Below are 22,138 nucleotides of genomic sequence, written 5' to 3'. Positions count from 1 at the left end.
ACGATCTGTTCAGATAAGTGCCATAGCAGGACCGCCTCAGCGAGGAGCAGGCCGAGGTGCTGACATAGCGGAGGGGCAATGTGGCATGATGGCCCCAGTCTGCTCTAGGGCGGCTAAGAGCTGTTGGATGATGCTGAAATGGCCGGTCAAGGTAATTGGAGCATTTAGGAGATGTTTCTTGTCTACCTCCTTCATGTCCACGAGACACAGCCAAAAATAGCATTTCTAGACCACCAGAGTGGACATTGAAGGTCCAACAACATGTGCAGCGACCCTTGTCATTCAGTGACTGAAGAAGAAGTCACTGGCCGCCACTGACAACAATACATTATTAACTGTAGCATAAAATTGGTATTTGACTCCATCTAGGTTTTAACACTTTCCGCGCCATTTAGTCAATTAAGAGAAAACATTTTGTTATGTATTGTGTAGGATGAACCCAAGTGCAGACGGCGGTGGATATACACAAAAGACTTTTATTATAACAGAAACTGAAAACAAAACCCACGAGGGGGCAAAACAAACATACAAGATACTATACAGAGGATAAAAACACTAAACAGGACAAGAACTATACTACACTTAACACTAAACAGGATTACACTAAACAATGAACTAGACTAACTACACTAAACTCTACTAGACAAGACTTCTTAACACAGCGTACTCACAAGAATTTGGAACAATGCACAAGCACAGGACAATGAATACAAGAGGATTAAACGGGGAACAAATTAAGAGGGGAGCAGGTGATAAGAAACAAACAATAATGGGGAGACTAACAAGGGAGCGGGGTAAAAGAGACAAGACACAGGGAACACGTGGACCAGTAAACCAATACTGAGACCACGTGAACCCACACAAAACATGGGTCTGTCATAAAACAAAGGACAAGATGGCAGAACCATGACACATTTGCATAAAAAAGTGTTCCTGATGAAGTTTTATGTTAATATGTACTGTGATTATCCACTAGATGGCACACTTACCCAATTTATAAAAAACTGAAGCTAATTTTTTTTACAAATGTTAAACTCTGTGTATGTTTTGATAATTGTTCCGAATCTGATTGCTAACAAAATTCCTCCACAAAAATGCAATTATTTCAGCTTTTTGCTAAAAATGTTGTATTTTTAAAGAAAAATGCCCATATTTAATATATTATATAAGCAGAGAAAAAGTTCATATTATATCAAGTCAGAATTTAAAATAAATTCTTAATTTAACGCAAAATCCAATATCCGCCGTGTTATTCTGTCATCTTTTCTCCATTTTTTCCCAAAATGCCACTCCTCCTTTTCTACAAAAATGCAATAAATCCGCTCCACAAATTACAGCGCACCATTCCACGCACTGTAAACAAACAATGGCGGCGCGTTGAGTACACAGAGTCCTAGTTTTCCTCATCTACTTTGTACTTCGTGATCAATAAACAAACAAAAACAAAATAATACTTTATTAGCATTAATAAACCTGTGGTGTTTTTTTGTGACAGAAAAGAAATGTAAGCCATCAACATATAATCATTTACGCGAGAGGCACTCGGGAGATGGGTGCTTGTTCTCCCGACAGCATCAAGCTCTGTCATGCTAACACATTAGCATGAAAAACTTTCTATTATTTTACTCAAAGTCAACGAAAATCAAGCAGAACCAAACATTTTGCAACTGATCGCTGTGAAAAATGTTAAGAGACGACATCAAGTATAACCGCAGCAATGCCAGTGTTCTTAATATGACAAAGTAAGTGTTTTGATTAATGCCATTAATGTTTATTTTTTAATCAGCGTATAACACTAGTCAACTAAATGAATATAACATGGCAAAGATGAATGCACATTTATACATTGATTCAATAGATTTATAGCATTTTGTGGAAAAACTAGTTCGTTTTTATAATAAATCTTTGAAAATCAAGTTATGAATTAGAATTTTTAATGTTATTATAACCTAAAGATGCTATGTGAAAGTTTGTAACAGAAAATAGTGGTTTTCATCTTGTCAATTTCTTGGTATAGAAAACACGTTTTTACCTAAATTAGTCAAAATTGATTTATTGCGTTTTGGAACCAAACTCTTCATATTTTATAGTTTATAAAAATTTTCTGGAATACATTTTGTGAAAATTACAAAAAAAGCTGGCGGGCAACTTTTCGAAAAAGGCTGGTGGCAAATTAGTTAAAAAGTCTGTCAAAAGGTCTCTACCAATGGATGTGTCACACAGTTATGGTAACATGAGTGGTGGGTGGGAAGAACTTGTAATGCAAATATGAAATCTTCTGCAGGTTAGACCATCTGATTTAACAATGCTCTATATGACCTACAGCAGGGGTGTCAAACTCAAGGCCCGCGAGCCAAATCCGGCCCTCCCCTCATTTCATCTGGCCCTCGAGAGCTTACAAATTATGTTAATTATGTGGCCCACGAGAGTTTACAGATTATTTTATTGTTATTGTAACTTTTATTTTTTGCAGGTTATTTCCTACATTGATTTTTTAGCAGCCACCAAAACAAATTTTTGTCCCGCCAAAGTTTGTTTGTAATGTAATTATAGTGATAATGTTGATGATTGCAGGAGAGAGAACGAGCAGTGCCCCGCATGCGCGCACTACTAGAGTGTCTTAATGCGAAGGCTGCAGCGTCCGGAGGTCGCATTTCCAGGCTGCATACGTCATCAAGCCTGTCTTGTTTCAGAATATTAACAATTATAAAGTTAAATATTGTTCTTCGTTTATAGTAAATAGTTGTAATATGCGTATGACGTGTGGATGTAATGGTTAGTTAACTTAAATAAACCAGGCTTGATGACGCTGCATATGCCACCTCCGTATGACATCTGCTTGTTTTTTCGTTCCCTCTCTCGTGCAAGCTCTGGCGCATCCATTGTGCATTTACAGAAATGTTTTGCGATGTCCAGCTGGGATTAGTTTACAACGTGTCTATTCCCGCTAAATACGCGAACTAATGACTTATCTGAATTGATTACTTTTAATAAACGATTGAAACTATTTATCTGTAGCCTACAACACTGAACTCATGAGACATCAGTCAATTAGACACTCAAAGTCAGGTAAAAAATTACAGCTTTTTTGCAAAGAGAGCAAGAAATTACGACAGCGAGAGTATATGTGTCTAATAAATGCATATTATGGTGGAGATTGTAAAACTCTTTATTAGTATCTTAAAATGCCTCTCATTTATTACCTGCACAATGAAGGATAACAGAACATTTTGAGTGTACAACTAATTATTTTGTGTAAAACAGATTATTTTTTAAATAATCTGTAGAATGGTTGTACTCTATACACTTTGTCATTATTTGCCTGGGCTTCTACTTTCAAAGGTATTAATTGAGTTATTAACAAAACCAATAGTAAGCAAATGCAGAGAAAATTATGCAATGTACAGTAATAAAAGAGTTGATACTGTACATTCATACAGTCGTTCAAATACAACTGGCCCTTTGAGAGTAACCATAATGCTGATGTGGTCCGCGATGAAATTGAGTTTGACACCCCTGACCTACAGCCTCAAAACTAGGTCTAGCTTGGCTTCTTAAAAATACAATGCAATTATTCAAAATAATATACATCAAAAATTACAAATGCAGATTATTTATCCTCTGTGTGTTTCTGTTGAAGATCATTGAGTTGATCAGTGCCACTGATATGGATGATCCAGAAGGCGGCCATCATTTCTACTTCTCCATGATCCCTGACAAACACATTAACCCAAATTTCACCATCAGAGACAATCAAGGTACTTCACAAAATTAAATTTCTGATATCTATGTTATATATTAATAAAGAGTTTGTGATCACTGATTAAAACTAGTTGATATCTAGTAGTTTGTTTGTTATATTCACATTAATGAGTCATTGTCCTTCTCATTGTAAAAGCATAAGTGTAAAATAAGCACCCCTTACATACAAAAATGTTAATATATTGGATAATATAATGTGATATATGAAATAATACATTTTCATACTTGGGAATCTATTGCTTATGTTTTTGAATATTCTGCAATATAAGCATGAACAATGTATGGGCATATATTGATACATATAAAAAATATATTAAGCATTAATACAAAACAATACTACATCCGTACAACATGTATTTGTTTAAGTAAAGTAGAACAAATGGAGATTATTTTAAGCAAAAGGTTAAAACCTTACAAATACAATGAGTTCTAATAAGACATCTAAGCACCACCAAATTAAATCCTATGTGGTTAGTGTGATGTGATAATAAAAAACCACAAAGTCAACATGTCAAAGCTTTGCAGAGGTACAGCTTCATACTGTAGGCAGTCTGGCAATATGTTAACATATATTCCCCACTTTATGAAAAGCAGCAATACCTTGTGTATTATTCAGTATATTGTAATATATTATCACAATGTTTTACAGGGCTCTCAAGTCTCACGCATTCACCGTGAGACACACGCATTTCAGTCAGTTCACACACTCACATGCCACACCTTGTATTCAGGGTTTAAATTGGAAGTTGAACGTTTCTCAACTTTTCAAGCGACAACGCGAGCGTCCGCCAATCAGATTGCCTTATGCAAATTACCTAGGCAGAGCCAGCCAATTACGTTTATGGAAGACCGGAGTATGTGCTGCGGCAACTGTGTTTGGCTGTTGGCCACGCTTCAGACAAGCCTTCCGTCAAGCGTAAACGCTTTCGCCCCGTGTGAATACGCCGTGAAGGTCTCGCGCTGCTCTTGCTAGTGTACCCGCTGCGCTAGTGCGTGCACAATGACATGAAGGGAATAATGTGTTTCCATTCATTATGGGGCATACTCACCAATGCAAGTTCAACGATTTGCGCAAACAGTTTACATACAAAGTCGATGCAAAGACGCAATCAGACACGTCCTTGCATGGTCATTGGCAATGCGAATGACGCAAATCGGGCAGCGCAATTGCCGCAAAAACATGCGCTTTTCCCTTTAAATGCGTCTTTGCGAAAGTTATGCAAGTCAAGCGAAAAAACTCAGAAGTTCAAGAACGCGCTCTCACGCAGGATCATTTGACATTGTAGAGACGAGAGAGAGAGACAGAGAGAGAGAGAGAGAGAGAGAGAGAGAGAGATGTAAGAATGGTGCCCACATCGAGAAAACTTAATAGAAGACTTAACTGGATAACACTGGATAATACTTGTATATAATTTAATAAAATAATGTGTTTTGATTACACAAATCAAACCTAATTATATGATTGTTTTAGCTGCTGACCAGCATAGGAAATCTCTATGGATAATTTCATGTTGCTGATACAAACTGTGTGGTGTTGTTCTTGTTAATTGAGTCTGTTAATTGATGCGAATCTATGACTCTTGCTGAGAAGTAAATAAATTGTCCTGCTATATACAGTACAAGTAATGGACGAGGCACAGGCATACACAAGGCAGGTCTGCTTCGAGTGTTTTAAGTGTGCTGAACTTTACGCTGCGCCGCAACTACTGACAAGCAGAAGACTACTGTGAGAAATCTTGCAAAGGAGGCTGATTTTCAAATCGCTCTCGCGTTACTCTGATGTCATTCACTTGTCGTTTCTTGCAGCGCCTCGCCTCATGAAGTCGTAATGCATCCTACAAGGCAATCAGAAAGAAACGAGAAGTTGTTTCTGGATAAATCTGATATGATCCCCCTGCATGCACGTTTGTTACTAACCTGGATTTAACTGAGTGGAAGTTGGATGAGCAAGCTCCGACGAATGCAGTAGATATAATAAATTTTTTAGGCATTTTGATTTAACGATTCCTGGACAAAATCATTGCATTTGATCAAAGACAACTAGAGCTACTTTTGGGGAATAAAGCCAAATTCGTGCTAAATTATGATTGATTCAGTCAAAAACTCCAACAGCTTTGCAACCAGAAGCTTTATATACCTGAAACTAAGAAAAGTACGAGGCTTCCTGAAATTAATGTAATAGAGATCCATTTCATTATTATTGCCCTTTCATCATTAAATGTTCTGCAATACTGTATGGGTACAGTAAGCTCAAGTTAAAAAAGTACAATTTCATAATATACTTAAAGTGCTCTTTTTTCATGTACTAATTCTGTACTTAATATATACGTTAATTTTTTTGTTCTTTAGTACATTAATATGAAATATGTTAAAATGTAATAAAAAAATGTATTTAGGTACCACTTGTAATACATTTGAACCTATCTTTGTATGAAAGATGAGTACAAGTTTACTTCAAGTGTATACATTTTTATAATGCAAGATAGTATGTTAAATGCATTTCGGTTTATATTCATGCCTCTCAAAATAACACCGATTAGGACACCTATGTTTTTAAGATTATGTTAAGTAGAGATCGACAATACTCTTTTTTTTTTTTACCGATACCGATAACAAATATTTGGATGCTTATGTGCCCGATAACCGATATGCTGAACCAATTTTGATTACTGTTATACTTCTGTTTTTGACATAAATACTACAACACGACTGAACTGAACAAACCCTTATAATAATAATACTCATCACAATCACTCCCTCTTTGCATACAAAGTCATAAATAGAGGAGTGAAGAACAATATTAATTTAATGAATAATGTAGAAACTATATTCCCAATACATGGACCATTCCAAACACCCCTATCATTTCATCAGAAATGGACTGATCCAAAGTTCGCGCTGGGGTTGCAGAGCGGGAGAGAGAAAAGTATAGCAGAGTTGGCTGCATGTTATACATAGTTTATAGAGTAAAAAAGGCGGATTAATATCGTTGTCTTGGCCAGCAACCTTTAGCCTTCAGCAATCTAACCAGTAGTTAGCAAAGAGATTATACAAATAATATCACTGACTAGAATAACATACTAGATTCAGGAAAGTAACAAACAAAACGGCTTATATATCATTAAATATCTTAACTGATAACGTTATTTTATGTCAGATTAATTAATATTTTGTTGTTATAGCTTATGAAATTGCTGTTGACAGATTTATTTAGATATTTAAAAAATAAGTATTGTTATATTATGTAGTGTGTTAAAATAGGGCACTTTAAAGGGATAGTTCACCCAAAAATAAAATTCTGTCATAATTTTCTCACTCTTATGTTGTTACAAACCTGAATAATTTCTTTGTTCTGAGGAACACAAAGGAACATATTTTGAGGTTTGTAAACAAATCACTTCCATAGTAGGAAAAGAATACTATGGAAGTCAATGGGGCTTATTAACGATTTGTTAACAAAACATTAAAATTAAACTGTTAGCAAAAACTTGCCTTAAGAATTGGGTGGGGCAGAGGGGTCACTGTCGCAAATACCCCCTCCCCTGACTGAAGTAATCTCACTCCAAACTTTTGGTAAAACTTGAGAGCCCTGGTATTATTCTATATAATTACCAATATACTGAAAATTCCACTTCAAGATTATTTTCAGTTTTTCTAAATGTATTATTTATAGTTATGTGTTCAAGTTAAATTAAGATTTTTGTTTCAATTCTATCAAAAACCAACAACAATTCTGCCAAATTCCTAATAAAAATACATGTTTGAATTGCATTTTTTTGCTGAAAACTAAACCAGACAAACTAACAAAAAATTGAAATGTTTTCGAAAACTAAACCAGACAAACTAACAAAAAGTTGAAATGTTTTCAGATCTTGAATATTGTAAAGTTTATATTCATTTTTAGGAATAGTTAAAAAATGAATATTTGAATAACCCAGATTTTAAATCACATCTCTCATGTGTCTTGTCTTGTTCTCAGTCTTTATATTGCTTTTAAGTGACTTTATTGTCACTCCCGAGGTTTGCTTTTGTTGAACCATGTTGAAATCATGATTAACCCTCAGGAGTCCGAGGGTTTGGGTTGGCCTTTGGGAAGTTTTGACCTGCATTTGTGCTTTTTCATTTGCTTAAAAACATAATAATCGCAAGTCTCATATAAAAATTTGTTCAGCACAAACTGGGCTACAGTATTAGGTGAGAAAATGTACATGTTTACAGAGAAAAAGTTTATGCATGGTTTTCGGAAAAGCTAATTTTTAATTCACTAGCTGGGTTTCCATCCAAACGTGACCCAAATATTTTTAAAATGCGCAAAAAGGAAAAACAACCAGTGTGAATTAGGTGCGTTTCCATCAAGTTGTTTGAGTGAATGACCTGAGTTTGAGTGGTATTGGTAACCTAGTAACCAACAGTAAACAAAACAAGGCACACGTGGAAAATGGAAACAGGACTGCATTTAGTCACAATGGGGCAAGTTATAAATAATAAGACCTTAATTAGCTGCCTCAGGTGTGTTTGGTTAGGGTTGAAGCTAAACTTTGCAGGACATCAGCCCTCCAGGACAAAGCTTGGGCACCCCTCCGCTAGACGGTTTGCCCAGTGGGTTAAATGTTCGCTACATCAGAATTTATCCGACAAATGCATTTCCATCTCCCATTATTCACATTTACTCTTTTTTATACGAGTCAAAAAACCACCTCTAGCTAGCGTAAAAACTTTTTTGTGAATTAACGAATTTTTATTTGAAATTTGGTGTTTCCATCACTCATTTTTGATGTGATACTTAAAAATGCACATTACATCATTGTGATGAAAACATGGCTAATGAAACAAAGCCACAAAACCCATTCTAAACATGTTTTCATAAAGCTCAAAGAACTCATCTTGTAGTCTAGGTTTTTTTCTTCAAAATTATGTGAAAATCTTCCTGTTAGCTCATTCACATAAAACAATATGTTGTTTTAAAGACAATTGATTTTCAAAAACTCACATATTGAGCTTCATAATGAGCTTTTCAGGCAGGAGGTAACTCAAAGAATGAAATGTTTTGTTTGTTGTTTATTTAAAATATAGCTAAAATATAATCCAAACAAATAAAGGTAATGGCACATTTTAAACATAGTAATATCTATATAAATAAATTATACCTATATTACTGTATAACTTTCTTTCTTTATTTACCTCATTCCAGCATCTATGGTTAATTCTTATTCAAACAAGTTAATCCAGACACAGGTTGGGGGAGGGATAATTTGGCATCTCCAATTTGCCTAAATTGCATGTTTTGGCCTGTGGGAGAATTGAATTGAATTGAATGATTTTATTGTCATTGCATTACATACAATGAAATTAGTTGTGCTACTCCTGATAGGTGTTTCAATATCAACATATAACCACAGACAATAAACGAGGACCAAAGACAGTAAACATATGAACACCAACATATAAAGTGACATTTTAATATAAAGTGACTTTTGATTATAAGTAAAGTGACTACTTAGTAAAGTGACCCTGAATGAAATTGCACTTTGACCTTTCAAGTATTACATAAATAAGTGTACACAGAGCATATTTCAGACATTTAGAAGAGATTTTGGTGAAATGAGTGACTATGACAGAATAGCATGGTTGACATGCTGTTGAGATTAATGCATTATGAGTTTAAAGTCCTAATAGCAACTGGGAAGAAACTGTTTTGTAAGCGTACGGTTTTTGCTCGTAATGACCTGTAGCGTCTGCCAGATGGAAGAAGATTGAACAGGTGATGTCCTGGGTGGGTTGTGTCCTTGATGATGTTTTTGGCCCTAGAGAGATAATGGTAGTGGGCGATGCTTTCCAGGGAGGGTAGTGGACAGCCGGTGATTTTTTGAGCTGTGTTGACAATTTTTTGAAGTGCTTTCTTGTCTGATGCAGTGCAGCTGGAGTACCATACTGAAATGCAGTACACTAACACACTCTCTATGGTAGAGCGGTAAAATGACACTAGCAGCTTACTTTCAAAGTTGTTCTTCCTAAGCACTCTGAGGAAGTGCAGCCATTGTTGTGCTTTTTTGATGGTTGCGGAGGTGTTAGTAGACCAAGACAAGGGGCCCTATTTTAACGATCTGAAACGCAAGTGCGAAGCGCAACGCGCAAGTGAGTTTGTGGGCGGATCTTGGGCGCTGTTGCTATTTTCCCGGCGTGAGAAATAACTCTTGCGCCGGGCGCAAATCAATAAGGGGTTGGTCTGAAGTAGGTTCATTATTCATAGGTGTGGTTTGGGCGTAACGTCAAATAAACCAATCAGAACGCTAGCCAACATTCCCTTTAAACGCAAGGGCGCAAGTTCCATGGCAGGTTGCTATTATTATGACGGATTTACCAGGCGCACGCCAGGAGCGGTTCACAGCCGAGGAGACCGACGTCCTTGTACGGGGGAATCCCACGCTTGCCAGCATAAATCGGGCACGCCGTGTAACGGGAGGTGGATCTGCCTCAGGACCTGACGCCAGCAGAGGACATCGCTGCGTCCACCCTCACCGCTGAAAGGGTTTGGGGGCTTTGAAATCGGACCCAAGAAACGCAAGCAAGGTCCAACCCCAAAGTACTCTTACAAATCAAGTTCATATACATTAAGGTTTCTTATGAAAACATTTTAACTATTATTTACATAAAATAAACGTAATACAGCCACTCAACAAAGTTATGAAAATATTTTAATCGTTATTTGCATGAGAATAAATAAAAACTATCACCACAATGCTCACCACTATGATTCCCCTTATCTCGTGTATTAATATTTTTAAGTGTAACAATTTATGATTTGCAAAAATAACTGTTGCATCTGTGTAGATTAGATAAGCAAAGTGTATGCGCGTTGTGCACGCTATACATTATGGTCAAGCATGCGCCCTTAAAATAGCATAATGAACCACGCGCAACGCGCCACTGACTTTAAACTAGTTTTTTTTGGTTAGTAGCGCAATTGTTTTTTGAAACTGCAAAATAGCATAAGAGATGGTTTGCGCCGCAACACACCTCCTTTTTGCGCTGAACCGCCCAGGGAGCGCAAGTTCATTCCCTAGTTTGCTGACGTGCATCTGTGGAGGGAAAAACCCCGCTGTGCGCCGGCGCAAAATACGAATGATACATGCGTCACTGACAAAGTCAATTGCGCTGGGTGCAAGATAGGGCCCAAGGTGTTGGATATGTGTACTCCCAAGAATTTGAAGGTGTTTACCCTTTCGACACATTCCCCATTGATGTAGAGTGGGGCTGGTTCACTGTGATGCCTTCGGAAGTCCATAATAAGCTCTTTTGTCTTGGAGGTGTTCAGGGTCAAGTTATTTACAGAGCACCACTCCTCCAATTTCCGGACTTCGTCTCTGTAGGCTGATTCATCTTCTCCTGAAATGAGTCCAATCACTGTGGTGTCATCTGCAAATTTGATAATGGAGTTGGTGGAATAAGTGGGGGTACAGTCATATGTATACAGAGAGTAGAGTAGGGGGCTCAAAACACAGCCTTGTGGAGAGCCGGTGCTGAGCATGATGGTAGGAGAGAGGTGGGAGCCAAGCTTCACAGTTTGTGGGCGATTTGTGAGAAAGTCCTTTATCCATATGCAGATGGAGGGGGAGAGGCCCAGTGCAAATAATTTATTTATTAAAATGTCCGGAATTATTGTGTTAAATGCAGAACTATAATCAATGAAGAGCATTCTTGCATAGGTTCCCTGTTGTTCGAGGTGGTTGAGTGCAGTGTGAAGGGCAATGGAGATTGCATCATCTGTGGACGTATTTGCTCTATAAGCTAACTGGTATGGATCAAGTGTGGGAGGAAGGTTACTTTTGATGTGTTGGGAGACTAATCTCTCGAAGCACTTCATGATTAGTGGTGTTAGTGCAATTGGTCTGTAATCGTTTAAGCTGCTGATGACTGCTTTCTTAGGAGCAGGGATGATAGTGGCTGATTTTAAGCAGGGTGGTATGATGGCTGATGACAGCGAATGGTTGAAGATCTTTGTAAAGATTCCAGCTAGCTGGTTTCCACAGGCTTTGAGTACTTTGCCAATTACTCCATCCGGACCAGCGGCCTTTCTTGTATTTACAGTTTTGAGAACTCTTCTTACCTCATGTTCCTGTAGTGTGAGATGGTGGGTGCCGGAAGTTGGTGAATGTGCGAAATTTGTTGTGGGTTGCTTAACCTCAAAACGAGCAAAGAAATGGTTGAGTTCCTCTGCCAGTGAGGCATCAGTGGTAGTGTTGCTGTGGTTTTTATTTTTGTAATTGGTAATACTCTGAATGCCCTGCCACACTCTTCTTGGATTTTTGTTTGTGAGGTGGTCCTCTATTTTCTTTTTATAGTTTTCTTTGGCGAGTTTAATGCCTCTCCTTAAGTTAGATCTAGCAGTGCTGTACAAGGCTTTGTCATCAGACCTAAAAGCGGCTTCACGTGCTTTAAGTAAAGACTGTACTTCCCGTGTCATCCATGGTTTTTGATTTGGAAACACTCAAATCGTTTTATTTACAGTCAATTCAATTTCTGTACAGTTTTTAATGTAGAATAAAACAGATTCTGTGTATTGTTGCAGGTCTTGATGTTCAAAAACCTCCCAGTTGGTTCGTTCAAAGCAGTCCTGCAGCTGAAGTAGAGATTCATCAGGCCAAGTTTTGATAATCTTTGTGACTGGTTTTGTTTTTCTCCTCAGTGAGGTATATGCTGGGAGAAGAAGCAGTGAATAGTGATCTGACTGTCCCAGGTGGGGGAGGAGTGAGGTTTTGAAGGCTTTTTTAATGTTGGAATATACATGATCCAGTGTATTTTTCCCTCGGGTCGCACATTTAACATACTGGGTGAATTTAGGTAGAACTGTTTTTAAACATGTCCGATTAAAATCACCTGCTATGATGTGCACTCCATCTGGGTAGTTTCGTTGGTGTTTATCTATAGTGTTATGTAGTTGGGTGAGAGCTGCGTTCGCGTTAGCATCTGGTGGGATGTAAACGGCACTCACAACTACTGCTGTTAGCTCTCTCGGTAAGTAGAACGGTCTACTCATAACAGACATTGCCTCTAAATCCGGTGAACAGTATGTATCTATAATATTGCTATTGTTACACCAGTTATTGTGTACATAGATACAAAGTCCTCCTCCCCTGCTCTTTCCCGAGTCCTTGTTTCTGTCCAGCCGGTGGATTGTGCGTTCTGGTAGTTGGACCGCTGCGTCAGGAATTTGCGTGTGCAGCCAGGTTTCCGTTATTATCATAACACAACAGTCCCGAACAAGGCGATTTGTTGCCAGCTGTAACTCCAACTCATCCATTTTATGAGTTATTGATCGTGCATTGGTGAGAAAGATACTGGGAAGCGGTGGTTTAAACGGTTGTTTACGTATCCGGGCGAGTAGGCCTGCTCGGCATCCACGCTTTTGCTTTCTCTCTCTCCGCCACCTGCGTCGTATGTTGGACCCGACAACGATCCACGGAGATCCCGGTTCTCTTGCTATGTCCGCAGATATGTTGTGAGTCCTCTGGAAATCACTTGTAATTGTTTGTTTGCACAAAAATCCATACTTGATTAAGTTCTGACGTTCATAGGAAATGTGACCAGTCACGGAAAGTAGGGACACAAGTCGGATCTGGGCATTTTGAGTTATTCACAGATTCTGAAAGTGCAGTTTCTAAGCTTCCCAATGATGTGTAACACATGGAAATCTGATAAGATTTGGAGAAGTTGTGGCCATTTGAATATAGGAACTCAGAAATACTCAAACCGAGAAAATCGAGACGAAAGGGACTCTTCTTTCCAGCTGGGGGAGACAATAGGGCTCATTTACATCTCATTTAGCTAAGCCATACCCCCTGTAAAACCCTTTTTGAGATGTTCTAGCATCATATGTAGTATTTTATGACCAAATGACAACCCGCAAAAATAAACATGACTCTTTTACCTTTGTGGGGATCACAAGTCGAATCCAGTCTGTTTCAGATTATCCAATGACCATATTTGTCCACAACTGCGTATAATCCGTGAAATATAGATTGTTTACATCAGATTTCGCATGAATGTCTGGTAATACAATATAATATATAATCTGAAGACTATTTAAATCGTAACATGTAAGGGTATATGAGCTTACACTCCGTTAAACACATGAACCCGCCTTCAAAGTTTGTATTTAAAATAGGGAAGTAGTATAATAGATCATCCAAACAGCGCCGTCGAAAACGTGACATCCTTTAGAGATGTTACCAATGGCTCCAATTATATGAAGAATACAACGATATCTGTGTAACTTCTGTGTGTTTGGACTCATGCTGCGCTGCAAGAACTGACATACAGATGACGTCAAAGTACCGCGAGAGCGAGTCGAAATTAAACTACTCCGTATGATTTCTTGAAGAGCTCTCGCGGTACTTTGACGTCTGCCGACTGCGGCGCCGCATAAAGTCAGTGACGCGGCTGACGTACGATGCGGCTGACTGTTATTTGTTCCGCCCCAGCTTCTTTTATTTTTCTTTTGTTTTGTGCGCCCGAGCTTTACAGTCTGGGGAGACGCAGGCTATAAGTTTGAAAAAAAAAAAAACTTAGCAAACATATCTGAGGAACAGGGCAGCGCGTCACTACAGTCACGTGACTTCACGCTCGAGCCGGAAGAGAAGACAATGCTGAATAAAGTCGTAATTCTGCTATTTTTGGACCAAACTGTATTTTCGATGCATCAACACAATCTTACTGACCCACTGATGTCACATGGACTACTTTGATGATGTTTTTATTAACTTTTTGGACATGGAAACCATACATAGATTTTCAATGAAGGGGATAGAAAGCTCTCGGACTAAATCTAACGATAAAACATCTTAAACTGTGTTCCGAAGATGAACGGAGGTCTTCCGAGTTTAGAACGACATAAGGGTGAGTCATTACTTACATTATTTTAATTTTTGGGCGAACTATCCTTATTTAGTAGTCACGCTGTTCCCTTTGGGGGCGGAGGCGAAAACACAAGCTTATACAGTATGTAAATATACACACAGACAATGACGCCCCCCGCTGCATGCTAGAATCTCCGGAAAAACAAGCCTATTTTAACCGCAAAATGTACGCTTTTAAATATACAAAAACTGCTATCTCAAACATGGAGAGGCTTCTTCGTGATCTCAACTAACAGATTCTGCAATAAAACGAAAATCACAAATTTCGAAAAAAAAAACTTTGTTTCTCATTTTCTCGAAACTTGTGCTGCCGACTTGAGTCCCTGGTTTCCGTGACGGGTCACAAATATAAGCATAACTTGTTTTGACTAGCAGGATTGAAAAAACATATATGACCACATAAACAAAACACCAAACGGGAGAGCTAGGAGCCGCTGCGTCTAAGCGCGCCACCCTCTTTTTATCCAGAGAAAACCAGAGTACCCGGAGTAAACCCATGCTGACACATGGAGAACATGCAAACTCCACACAGAAAGGCCACCTGACCTAGCCAGGGAACGAACCAGGGATCATTTTGCTGTGAGGCAACAGTGCTACCCATTTAGCCACTGTGCCACCCCCTTACTGTATAATCATATACAAGCTGTAAATGAATGATTAATGCGCTTCACTAGTTCACCCTTACATCTAATCTGGTAGCAAAAGTAGGCATATTTTGGCATGCTGTCCTGGGGGAGGGCTCTGGATCCGGAGTGAAGCTCAAACTCCGAATTCCGAGAATGGCCCAAATCCGGAGAACTCCCCAAAATAAACTTGATGCATAGGACAACAGCCAGAAAGTAAGTATATTTCTTATTTCCACCCCAAAATATGCATGCTGAGAAATATGCCAGCCGACCAGGAGAGCCTGTACAGTACTCAACAGAAGCTGAGGATCGCAGCATCGGACTGACGAGCCCTACTTGCCGTTAGAAGAAGAGCATGAATGTGAACTACCTAAATGCTGTGGGCGGTTTGGTGCATCGGACGGAGGGCTCCTGCTGTGCCCGAAGGGTATCATTACGCCGTCCTCACACAGATCATGATTAAAACATGTCCATAGTTTCACAAGCTCCCCAAGTCTATTTTTCACGTGCATTAAAGTTTGCTCACCAGTGGTGACAGAGAACGTACGCCGGGCACACACTCATATCTGCCGTTTTTAAAAAACTTGTGAGACATTTTTATCTCATCTTCTTGTTTTGGCTTCATTATAATGTCTTCTAAACCCAACTGTGTATATGCATGTGTGTATATATATATATATATATATATATATACAAGGCCGCCTTAATGCACGGGCTTACCTGGGCTGAAGCCCAGGGGCCTCTCGAGTTCAGGGGCCTCCCAAGTTCACGTTCATATTGTTTTGTAACTCGTCAGGTTATCTGTCAATCACTCTAACTGCATGTTACATGGGTGCTGACTGGTCCGTGGTAACTTAACGTGAAATAAAATATCAGACGTAACATATTTTTCTATTCCGCGTAATGTGCGCGTTTTCAACTTGGCATTCCTACATGTTAGACTGAGTGTGACAGAGAAACGGGAAATAATCCACCAACAAATGAAAGAGTAATTTCTGAAATTTCATAATAAGCACTGAGGTGCAGGTCTCTCTCCCTTTCGCGTGCGCGCTCGCTCTCTGTGCTCGTGCAGCTGAGTCTCTGGCATGCAGAAGTCTCTCCAACTGTGCGCAAGATACTGTGCTGCCAAATAAAGAAAAGAGTACCCGAACATATTAATGCTGTTCGTTGTTATAAAGTTTAAGTTTACTCGCGTTTATATCAGTGACGCGTGCGCAGCTGTTGCGATGTAGTTTGACGCGATGTTAGCTCACAGTACATCTGTTGGTTTAGAAAGACGACGCAACGGTAAATGTGCAAGTCAAAGCGCGACAAGACCATCTCTAATGATCATCCCCTGATTGCACCATTCATATTTATAATGTCCTTATCTAAAGAACTTATATACATGTATGTTCTCTTCTGTTCTGTTTTGTAAATATTCATATGTGTTCGTTTTACATGCGTAATATGCATAAATACTAAATACAATGCATACTATATTTTCAATAGCCTACAAAATAAATAACTGATTAAAAAACAAGATTCTGTCTATAAGACTTATCTTTTGTTAACATTAATGCATTTTCACTTTAAAACTAACTTTAACTTCTTACATTTTTAAAACTGTGCTGAGCATTTAGTTAGTGAGTGGCAATTTTCTGCAAATTTGTATATTCCAAAAACTATATAGATATAAAGCTTATAAACATATATACTCTCACACATTTTGGTTTTATTTTCACCACAAGTTGCTGTGTGTGGTTGTTAAATAAACTGTCTTGTGTTTATGCTCAAGTGGGCTCAGTGATATGTTAATAATAATATTATGGTGTTTTCTGGGTCATAGAGGGAAAACTCACTGTTGTATGTATTGAAAGAAACTAATGCATTTTGTGATGTAGATTACCTAGATATTACACTTTTTTTTTAATAAGACTATAAATTGAGGGTATGGGGGGCCTCCAAAACCTCTCAGCCCCAGGGCCTCACATTAGGTTAAGGCGGCCCTGTATATATATATATATATATATATATATATATATATATATATATATATATATATATATACACAATAAATGTAATTACGTCCTCATTTTAGATTTAATGAAGTTCTAAACCTAGATTTGGGAGGAGCCTAAACATTCAGTCCCCTCAATCATCATTACGTATGTACTATTGACTATGCAGCAAACTCTGTATTATTCCCTTGACAAATTTATTTTGGGCAATTTGGCCCCACCCTATTCCATGAAAGCATGTCTCAACCTGATGAGGTACAGCTTTTTACCTCAGACAATGGATTCTCCTGCGATACTGCTTCTTCTGGCATCGTAGAGTCGACCCCAGGATCATCCGACCCTAGTACGAAACAATGTCGTCCTTCTTTGTGTTCACCTCTCAGGTACGGACTTAAATTTAGATTCTTTTGTCCCCCGTTCCACTAAAAGATTGCCTTCGCTCCCTGGACTGTGGCAAATTTTCGGTGGCCCTCAAAGATTCCAATTCCATTTCAAATCGCATCCTATACCTATGCGAATTCATTATAGCTTTCGGAAAATATTCTGCATAATCTGTTTGGTCTTTCCAAGTAGACCAAAAGAACTGAACGATTACATTTCTATCATTGCTGACTTATCCTTGTCATTTGGCGGCAGCCATTTTTTCACATACCATAAGCTATTTTCCGCAAAATGCGCAACGATAGTCGCGCACTGAAATCAATGCCCATATTGGGGAGCCCTGAATTTTGAACTCTATAACAGTGTGTTCCTGGGTTGCCGCAATATTTCTTGTGCCATATGCCCCCAAACCCAAAACTCCACAAACCATCAGTCTACTTACACCGAGGTCAAATCTACCTCATACGTCCCACAGTCCAGGAGTAACAAACAAAATGTTCCTACTTCAATTCAAATCATCAGATTTGCAATAATTCCAATGATTTTTGTTGTTCCAGACAGAGATAACAAGGAACAAATCATCAGCAAAAAAACAATATAAATTTCAAAAAATTATTCTTCTTAGTTTTGTTTTTGGCAGCCTGTTTTAATTTTAGTTTTAGTCGAATCTTTGTGTCAAGCTGGCATTTTAGTTTTTATTAGTTTTAGTCACGTTCATACTCTTTTAGCCTAGTCAAGTTTTAGTTGACTAAAAGTCTGGGCATTTTAGTCTTATTTTAGTCAGACTTATCCATTTTTGTCCAGTTTTAGTCGACGAAAACTGATGACATTTTAGTCTAGTTTTAGTTCCATTCCAGACATGGAAGATGCTCTGATTTGAATAGATATTTATTTTACTATCCTCTGAGTGAGTGACTTGACTGTTTGTAAGAGTCTACATAAAAGTCTACATAATCAAAACAGAAGTAGTCTAAGCAAACACACACACACACACACACACACACACACACACACACACACACACACACACACACACACACACACACACACACACACACACACACACACAAACTACAATCATACAAATATTCAATTAAATATTATAGTTTATAATTCTGCATCTGTACCAGTGTAGCTAATGGACTTTGGCTTAATCTAATCTTAAATGTCAGTATAAATCCAAGCAATTTTAGAGAATTACTAAATGTTTTTCTTGTAAGTAAATTAAAAGTCAGCTTTAAGAAAACAGCAGTTGTCTATTAAGAATAGCAAAGTTGTATGATTATGTTCTCAATAGTAGGCTACAGGTGTCTGATTGATTTAAAACTCAAGTATTCAGCTAAGTATGTTTTGTTCATTTAAATAATAAATAAGTGTAGTTATTAAGCATATACAAAACAACGAATGTCTTACGCATAGATATCTTTACAATGTTTCAAAACGCAACGCAGCACAATGCCATTTAAACAACTGTTACATGATATAAATTCGTACATTGTTATACTGGTGGTGTCAGCAATCAAAGCTATACATTTTAACAGGCTTGTTGAACTGACCTAAAAGTGATGCACAGGATTTATTTTGGACTTTTCTTTTACATTTGGAGCCAGAATGCTTGGTCTTCCCGGTTGGAATCCCCGCGCGGCTACAACTTTTCTCATGTAGTGGTAGAGTTTTGTGCAGCATTTAGTGGAAATGTGTTTATCTTCAACAGCGACTGCCATGAAGAGTCGTGTCTGTAAAAGAGAGAGGATCTTAGGTTCACGAGCAAGGCGTGTGGAACAACTTCACTTGACCTCTGTAACCGCCCCCGTTTCTCCGCTTTCCGCACATCTCGTACTGAAAAGGAACACTCGCGCTTGCCGCGTACACTGTTTGAAATGCCCATTAATGTGCAAACGGAGGCGTATGATATCAAAGCATCGCGAGAGCAGACTGCTCCGCATGCTTTCTATTCACTCTCGCGGTACTTTCATGTTTTGATTGATCTGCGCAGTGCCACCAACACACGTGATCAACTGCAGTCAGTTGGCGGGAGCGCGGAGATGCTGGGATGGGTAAAAGACGAAATAACGTTATAACATTTTGTCTCTTCTCGTTTTGGTCAACGAAAATGAAGAGACATTTTAGCTTAGTTTTTATTTTGTAAACCACTTTTAGTCTCTGCATTATACATTTTATTATAGTCATCGTCACATGACCAGCATTTTAGTTGCGTCTCGTCTCGTTTTTGTCAAGTGAAAAATATATTTCGTCATACTTTTTGTTGACGAAAGCAACACTACTTCTTCTGTCATTGTTCCTTCATTAGCTTCTGAGTTCCCCCTGACAAACATTTTACCTGCTACCTTCTCACAGGTTTACAACAAGGTTTTTATCCAGGACTAGAAAGCCTACCAGACGCAACTTTTGTCTGCAATAATTTACAGTCTGCACTGTCAGAACCGGATACAGTAGATACCCTCCTTGCAAAAGAAGTACAATCAAAATTCATGATCTGCCCTTTTGATACCCCCCTTTCAAATTTTTCTGCAATAAACCTTTAGGATTGCGAGAACATTTTCAGGACAAAAGCGCATCATTGTTGATCTCTCTGCTCCCCACACCTGCTTTATCCCAAGTGTCATGACTCCTGGGGCCCGTTTCAGAAAGGTGGTTAAGTGAAAACTCTGAGTATGTAAACCCTGAAATGAGGGAAACTCTGAGTTTTCTTTTTCAAAATGGGAGGTAGGTTAAACCTGAGACAGCAGACAGCTTTTTCAGAAGGAGAGGTAACTTATACTCAGAGTCTAATTTCCGGAGTAACTTACACTCTGAACCTAACCTGGTTGGGAGCAGGATTTATCCTGTAAACTCTGAGTTTCTGGCAGTCTCCTTCCCATTTTTAAAGGAGTAGCTGTGTTTAATCTTGTCAGTTGCTTTGGTACATTCATTCATTGCGCACATTTTTATTACGTACACTGTAAAATATGTTTTTAGCTGTCTTTAAGATATATTCAAATTGCCAGTGCAAATCATTTTACCTTAGTGCTTTATATATTTTATAAATGAAACAAAAAAAATATTTACTGTATATTGAAATACCTTGTAAAGCCAATTTGATATACTTAGGTGCAGAGACCGTCTAAGTGGAATAAAATTTAAAGTGCTTTTATAAAGGATCCTGTCGATGATGATGCTGTATTTATTTGTAGGAAGTTACATTTATGTTGCGAGAGGATTTTGAGACCCAGAGTGGATTTTTGTCATATCCACTTGCATTTATGTGAGGGGTATTATTTTTCTTTGCAGTCATTTTAGATATATAAATATCCTTAGGCCTACTTGACTAATATCAGCCTATATGGCCGTGCTCTTACATCTGAACAGTTACCTTTACATTTCTTATGAAACCACTCATCATTATTGCTGGTCTAGTGGGTAGTGCTGTGCGCAGTGGTTTGGGCAGACGTACTGTCGACGACACGAGTTCGAGTACTGGCTTGGGTATATTCTGTTTTATTCATGACAAACATTTGTAAAGTTTGTAGCCTTTTATGCCAAAGTATTATACCTAATTTTATTTTTTGCTGAGCTGCTGTCATCTTTTTATCCATGGGATTGCATCTGCATGAAAATGGATATAATAACGTAAAGTTTATGTACTTCTGATATTTTTACCGTGATGAAAATTTAAAATGTATGCATTTACTAGAGTAGCAATTTCCAAATTTTTTTTTATTTAAAATATATGCTCGTAGTTACTGTACACTTGCAGCAACACTTTTAGTAGTAAAAAAGATTAAGACCTCTTTGTCACGTGCTTTTGCGATGGTAAATCGTAATATCTGAGCTCCATTGATGATGGCTTTTCATACTGGTTGTGCACGCGCTTAACTCAGAGTCAACCTACTCAGAGTCAATTGAACTAACTCAGATCAGCATTTCTGTAAACGAAAACTCAGAGTTTCCTATCTCAGAGTAAGTCAACTCAGAATTCAAGTTTAAACTCAGAGTTGGTTGAACTTCCTTATTGAAACGGGCCCCAGGGTGATCGGTAGTGTGTGTGTTTATTTACTTACCTGTTGGTGACGGTTCCTCACGTGTGCACAAGCCCCTTCTGTTCGTTTCTGTAATTGTTCACCTGTCGTGCCTCATTAGCTTTTTTCCTTTAAGTAGCACGCTGTACTGTCTTTCGTTGCGCGCTCATTGTCTCGGTTGGTCACAGTCACGCTGCCTAGTCCAGTCGGAGATTGTTTATTTTCTCTCTACCAGCTCCTGTCTCAGGATCAGTCGCCGGCGTCCGTTTGCTTGTCTATGCCCTCGAGTGAACCCTGTCCTGTTTTCCCAGTGTAGGGTGGTTTGCTTTGTCTTTTGGTTGGATACCATCCTCTTCCGGGTTCCGATGAGCTTACATCTTCTGCCGTGTGTGGATAATACCTTCTGTCATCTGTCGTGTGAGGATTTCTCCCCG

General features: G+C 38.4%; 1 protein-coding gene across 2 annotated transcripts in view; it reads left to right on the top strand.

Annotated features, from left to right (window-relative positions):
- Positions 1 to 22,138, top strand: part of cdh19 (cadherin 19, type 2) — a 377,589-nt gene that overhangs the window by 304,066 nt on the left and 51,385 nt on the right. For both annotated transcript variants that reach the window (XM_065287947.2, XM_065287949.2), the window contains exon 10: positions 3,641 to 3,758. In XM_065287947.2, the coding sequence (XP_065144019.1) occupies positions 3,641 to 3,758 (118 nt within the window). The remainder of the gene's footprint in view (positions 1 to 3,640; positions 3,759 to 22,138) is intronic.

This window comes from Paramisgurnus dabryanus, chromosome 22 (assembly GCF_030506205.2).
Source record: "Paramisgurnus dabryanus chromosome 22, PD_genome_1.1, whole genome shotgun sequence".
Classification (NCBI taxonomy): Eukaryota; Metazoa; Chordata; class Actinopteri; order Cypriniformes; family Cobitidae; genus Paramisgurnus; species Paramisgurnus dabryanus.
Note: the sequence above shows the minus strand (reverse complement) of the source record. Positions and strands in the feature narration are given on the sequence as shown.